We start from the raw sequence: 6,200 nt of genomic DNA, 5'->3' as shown, positions 1-6,200 counted from the left end.
TTCGGAGAAGCAAAAGAACCTAGCTGCAGCAGATCTATGTATTGGAATAGTAGTATAGGCAATTTGAATTTCTTGGCAATCACCACTATATGCTTCTGAAAATATTTTTTTGTTAAGATTAATTCAGTCTATACATATAATATTTCGTACTTCAAAATGCAAGTTGTGTTCAACTTTGAATGCCAGATTCATAATACAAAAACACCTAATGTATTCCCTTTAACAGTTGTTAGAATTTTCATGTTTTCGTGTCCATATTGCTCCCTTCAGATTCCATCAGATTTACTTGACCACCCCGACAAGAAAGTAAAGAACATGAATGCAAAGTCCAAGCAATTTGGATCTCACACTTAATCATAAAGACTCTGTGCTTATGGTCTAAAACCAATTCCAATCTTGTAAAAAGAGAACCTATATTTCTCTTTGGGAACAATTGAGTACAATGGAAAAAATATCAAACTAGAGGATCCAATTCATTCCCAAGCTGATCTAACCTTGCAAATACATTCTTCAAAATGCTCAAAACATTTAGGGGGAATTCTCCCTACCACTTCAAGGGTTAGGGACAGACTTTAACTTCTTCCAATCCTAGCATCAAACGCGGGATGGAACTTTTAAATAAACTTATGAGAAATTGGTTAAGCTGCAACTAACATTAAGACAGTGAATGCCTCCTACTTCTTGATGGGGTGGACTTTGATTCCCCGGCATTGGAAGATCCCGGGCTTTCTGATGTATCCGAGCTGCTGTTCTCACTTAGTCTATCTTTGTTGGACCACAGTTTTGAGAAAATCTTCTTGGACATGACTAAACCCTTCGCTTTGCCACCTCCAACTTTTTCGGCACCCATTTTCATGTCTATTGAATTAGTATCCTTGTCCCTCAACCTTAGCATAGCAAGCTCCCCTTTCAAAGCTTTAAGCTCCTCAGCAGTGGGGACCGCGTCCCAGTCCTCGTCTGTGTTTGTTGTAGCAGATCTTGAGCTCCCGTGGGATTCACCTGGAAGCAAAGCCTTAATTGTTCCAGCTCGATCCGGTGTGCTGCCACCACCAGATGATGTTGTCGCTCTGGTTTGCTCAAAGAACAGAACTTGTACAACTACTCTCAAAGGAAGGCGCTCGTTCTGCACAGCATGCATGCAGGCCTCAGGTGATAGCTTCCGGCAATCCATTAGCTTACAAATTCTTTTTCTTTCACTCTTGGTGATCCCAGGATGTTCCTGCCAAAAGAAACGATCATTCAGAGTCCTTCAAGATAAACCAGTCACACAAATGTACCTCTGGGGCCCCTCGAGGAGCTGACAGAGAAGTTTTTACTACTCCCTCCATCCCAATTTAAGTGAAGGTGTTTAACTGGGCACGAGGTTTAAGAATGAACGAACAACTTTTGAAACTTGTGGTCTAAAATAAGCCATAAATATTTGTGTGACGTAAATCATTTCATTAAGGTTAAAATGGAAGTTTAGAGTAAAATTTTTACCAAATAAAGGTGTCATTCTTTTTTAGAACGACTAAAAAGGAAAGAGTGTCACATAAGTTGGGACAGAGGAAGTAATTATTCCTCCTTTTCTTTTCAACTATCTTACAAATTATATAATGTGTTGTTTGAAAAAGAGAAATTCAAAAGGATACCTTTAGATACATGTCAATAGCACGGTAAATTCCATCATGGGAAGGTCTCAGTAAGCCGGACACCATTTCAGCAAGATTGACAAATTTCGCCAAAGGTAGATTTGGATCTCGAGAAACTTCAGCAAGGTAACCATCAATCACCCTTGCCACCTTAACCTTCGAAGCTTCCGATGCAAATGCAGGGTACATCTCCTGAAATTCATTATCATCAGGAAAATCACTCTGACCGCTCCTTTTCTGCAGCATGAACTGCTGAACAAGCTCATGTACTATGTCAATATCGTATGTAATAGTTTCATTAGCTGGTGCTCGAAGGAGGAGGTCAGCTACCGATGCCTCGTCCAGCTGCAGGCCGATCCTCCTCTTCAGTTCACTTCTTACTGTTTCTCCACATTCCAAAGAAATAGACGTCTGTAACAATCTGACCAAGAAACTACAGGAAACACTACGTTTCTCTGCGGGCAACAGAGAAGTAATCACATCAACCAAGTACTGATACTTAGCAGGATCACTTCCTTGGATTGTACCCTTGCTGAATCCCGGTAGCCTTCTGTAGGCATACGCTCTCAATGCTTCACCTATTACTTCTGGAGACATTCCTCCCTTTGTTTTTATTGAAGTGATAACCCGTTTATACAAGTCAATATGAAGTTCAGAAAGGTCCTCGACCCACCAGTCTCTTGGGACATAAGGTTGCTTTTTCACACCATTCCATAGCGGATCACTTCCATTTTCAGATGGAAGCTTTTTGCGGTTATATGTATAAGACCAGTCCACCTTTGAGGTTTCGATGTAAGCTTTAGATGCAACAGAGTCTAGACAATGACTAACAATTTTTAATTCCTCGGACCAGGGAAGAAAGGATTTTGTTGTTTGGAGAACAATGATTGAATCTTTCCAACTACGGAAGATGCTAGATGTAAGAAAAACCTCAATCTTGTAAATAAGGTTACCCTTCTCGACAGTTTCATACATTTCCAGGTATTCCGCTGCACAACGAGCCGCAATCACATTATACGCATTCAGAGTTACTGTCATACCATAACAGAACTTTGCACATATTTCAAACGCTTCAGGTCCACCAGGTATATCGTCGATGTTGATTTCATCATTGCTTTCCTCATTTGTATGTGCTGTCAACTTCTGCAAGCGAAAACTCTTGGATAGAAGGGGGAACTGGAGAAAGTATAATCCTGTTAGTATTAACAAGTAATGTATTGAATGGATAAGATAGTAAGCAGACACAAAGTGAACATGAGTATGGTTCGCATTTATCTTCATTTTTTTATCAGGTAAGATTGTTTAATATCAGGTTGATGTACGCTGAAGGTGACACCTTAAATTCAATTTTGTCTATTAACCACTTTGATAATTGGTATAGACATGTCCAATGTCAACAGGATAACTAATAGTAGAATTTCTGGAATAATCAGGTCAATCAATATCTAAGCGCGTATTTCAAAATTACAATTTTAGTTAACATGGAGAAAAAAAGAGTGACAAATACTACTTGAAACGGAGAGCATACCTTGTGGAGATAAAATTTTACATCTCCAACATTGATGACCATGTCTGTCGCCAATTCAGTTGCTACATACCTGAATAGGAAGCTCATACATCATATTCATGATGAAACCATTTCAAACAATGTTAACTCAATAATTTGCACATTGCTACCACATTTACAAGTAAAAAGTTGAGATGAAACACCCCTCCATAGTTGGATAATTAATATGTAGTAGCTGGTATAAAAAATGGAGGTTTTCCCTGCCTCAGCAAAGGGCAATCTGATATCAGCTATCACAGAAAGGCCAGCTTTTGTCGAGGTAGTGTAAATGGTATATGATCAAAGTACTTGTAACAAGGTTTGTGTGAAGGTTTAAAGGAGAGAGAGGAGGGGGTGTCAGTTCTCGTTTTAAAATAGTCGATATATCCTTTCATAGAGGAAAATCTCATTGGAACCACAAAAATGAGGTAGGTGGATTTGAAAGAATCTGTTGGCTGGAAACAGAGCATAAATTGATGAGCAGCACAAGGTCTTTCACTCTATCTTACTTTGCACATACATATGTGATATTTGACAAGAGGAGGGGAATCAAGAAGAAGTGGTTGAGGCACTTAAGTCCTTTTGCAACAATAAGCAACTAAGAAACTTGTTTGTTCTAATACTTATCTTCACTCTTCTCAGCCATTTTCTGCACAAGAATATAGCTGCCTAAACAATGATCCACACCCATCCCACCTAGTGAACAACTTGCTTGAGAATATTAAAGTGACTGAAAATTTTCAGAAGGAGCTTTTTAGAAAGCAGTACTCAAACACACATACATACTTAGGCGTAAAGTATAAGTTCTCTTATAGTATTTGAGAGGAAAACCAGGCCAGAACAAAGACAACACATTCAAACAGGTATAGCACTACAAAATAATAAAAGTATATCATCCGGAAAATAAGACATATATGAAGAATAATAGCATAACTACCTAGAACAATGGGAAAAGGGGTGCACAAGGAAATAAACTAAATTCACAAAGATGGATGAACTATTGACCTGATATTATCTCCTTCTGTCTGAAATTGATCAGGCTTGGATCCAAGTTTCATAAACTTCATCTTTGTGTAAGGAAAAAGTAAAGGGCAACACAGAAGTGTCTATATTTCCAAAATTCACAAGCTTTCAATAAGGAGCGTTGGCTTCTTTACTAATTCTAGTTGTAAGCTCAACCACAACCAACCAAAAATGCCAATCCAAGACATACAACCAACCGACTTAATACCTCAAAATATGCAAATTTTTAGCTCTCAAAACCAGAGGCCACCGCCCTTTCTCTAATTGTTTATTCCTCCACTCTTAGTACTACTAAATATTTAAACAACTTCCTTTGCCTTCCCTGGAAAAGCAAACACCAGAATCCACATTCCTCTACTCAATAATCCTCTCTCACCAATGAATTTGAAGGACCTGTAACAACAAAGAAACATCATCTTAGGTGTGTTTTCAAGAACACAACAACCAAAATTGTCTGGAAGATCGCATATATGTGAACAAACATGTACAAATACCCAAAAATTTGTTCTGAACTGGAAAGGAAAACGAAGCAAATTTGCTTAAAACAGAGCAGCACATTGAACATATCACTTAACACACAAATCAAACTAAAACATGCCACAAAGAAAACCACCAAAAACAATTACAAAGACTCGTGAATACAGCAAATCCATATTTTCTTGAAAAATACAACAAATTAGGAAGAACTCATTTGCAGAAAAATAAAAAAGAAAGTATCTTTACAGAGAATACCAAACAAATCCAATTCAAGGTGCATTTTCAGACATCTAACAAAGAGGCAAAGAAGGGATTTTTATTTGAGTGAGTGATCTCCAAGACTCACCATAAAAAGCTACAAAATTTCATGTGAGGGCAAAGGCAAATCAATCCAAACAGAGCAACACAAGAGTGTACCTAACAGTATAAAAGCACTAGAAAAAGCAGAACAACCTTTGAAGGGACAAAGCCAAGAAGACATTCCAAAGACTATGAGAAAAAGATCAAGAAACAACAACACAAAAACCAACCATAAAAGAGATGACTTGTCCCTAAACTTTTGCTAGCCTCCAAAGCAACCCCGTGTATTCACTAAAACCCAATCTCACAATGTTCCCAAAACAAACTTATCAATCTCTTTAGAATCAGCACCACTGTCCCCACTTTTATGTAATTACCAGTACAGATTATGAAGAAAATTACTCTCCCTACTAATTCACAAAATAGCTGTATTTAGCTCCTTTTTTGCTGTGTATGCTTGAAACTGGAAAGTGAGGTTGGCTTCTTTTTTGAGCAAATAAAGGTGTAAAGAATCATCATACTCAAAACTCTAATTATACCCTCTTTCTTCTAAGCATTTGGTACAGTGATACGCACGCCAATCTGACATATAGTCGACTTTTTTGCCTTACACTTTCCCAATTAAACTAAGCTTTCTTTTACCCGTATTGTTTTAGCAATAAGATAACGACCCCTCCATTTTCCTTCTCTTACTTTTATAACACTGCTTTCCATCTCATTTATCTTACATGAAAAATAACTGATTTTGATCACTTCAGAACAGTTATTTTTAAGTTTTCTTCTTTTGCTTTTCTTTCTTATTTAATTTTTTTTTTTTTTTTTTTTTTTTTTTTTGTTGTAGTAGTAGTATAGGCTTGGCCTTTGGTCGAGTTGAAATATTGCTTACATAATGTAAGGTTGGGTTATATTTGTTGAGCACCAAAATATAGTTAATCTTAACCACCATAGATTAACGAATGACAATTATAGTTACTGAACTTGTTTTAATCTACACTAGTAGTTGGGTGAAAAGTGTAAGTATCTTTTAAATGATAAGTAGTACGCCTCATAGGAGTTGATATTAAATTTCCCAGCACCGCATGGATTTATTGCATTAAGAAAAAAAAAAGTGTCAAATAAATATATGAGAACATTAAAATTCAACTACAAGTAACTGTGAAAATAAGCACGAATTAGTACCTGCAAATTTCAAAAATGATTTGCTACAACTGAGGAAGCTACAC

At 37.1% G+C, this 6,200-nt stretch overlaps 1 protein-coding gene across 1 annotated transcript; it reads right to left on the bottom strand.

The window, feature by feature from the left end:
* Positions 1–316: 316 nt before the first annotated feature.
* Positions 317–5,718, bottom strand: LOC132622251 (BTB/POZ domain-containing protein NPY3-like). The gene is made up of 5 exons (XM_060336827.1): positions 5,208–5,718; positions 4,183–4,593; positions 3,160–3,229; positions 1,632–2,807; positions 317–1,219 (listed from the first exon to the last, which is right to left on the bottom strand). Exons 2-5 carry the CDS (start codon positions 4,242–4,244, stop codon positions 656–658), a joined length of 1,872 nt encoding a protein of 623 aa, XP_060192810.1. The 5' UTR covers positions 4,245–4,593; positions 5,208–5,718; the 3' UTR covers positions 317–655.
* Between the last annotated feature and the right edge of the window lie 482 nt (positions 5,719–6,200).

The sequence above is a fragment of the Lycium barbarum genome, chromosome 12 (assembly GCF_019175385.1).
Source record: "Lycium barbarum isolate Lr01 chromosome 12, ASM1917538v2, whole genome shotgun sequence".
NCBI classification, from domain to species: Eukaryota; Viridiplantae; Streptophyta; class Magnoliopsida; order Solanales; family Solanaceae; genus Lycium; species Lycium barbarum.
Note: the sequence above shows the minus strand (reverse complement) of the source record. Positions and strands in the feature narration are given on the sequence as shown.

Coding starts and splice junctions, on each gene's coding strand:
- LOC132622251 (XM_060336827.1), bottom strand. CDS start 4,244: ATGAAGTTTATGAAACTTGGATCCAAGCCTGATCAATTTCAGACAGAA. Junction 3,230..4,182: donor ACAGAAGGAGATAATATCAG/GTCAATAGTTCA, acceptor CTTCCTATTCAG/GTATGTAGCAACTGAATTGG. Junction 1,220..1,631: donor CTATTGACATGTATCTAAAG/GTATCCTTTTGA, acceptor TTCTTTTGGCAG/GAACATCCTGGGATCACCAA.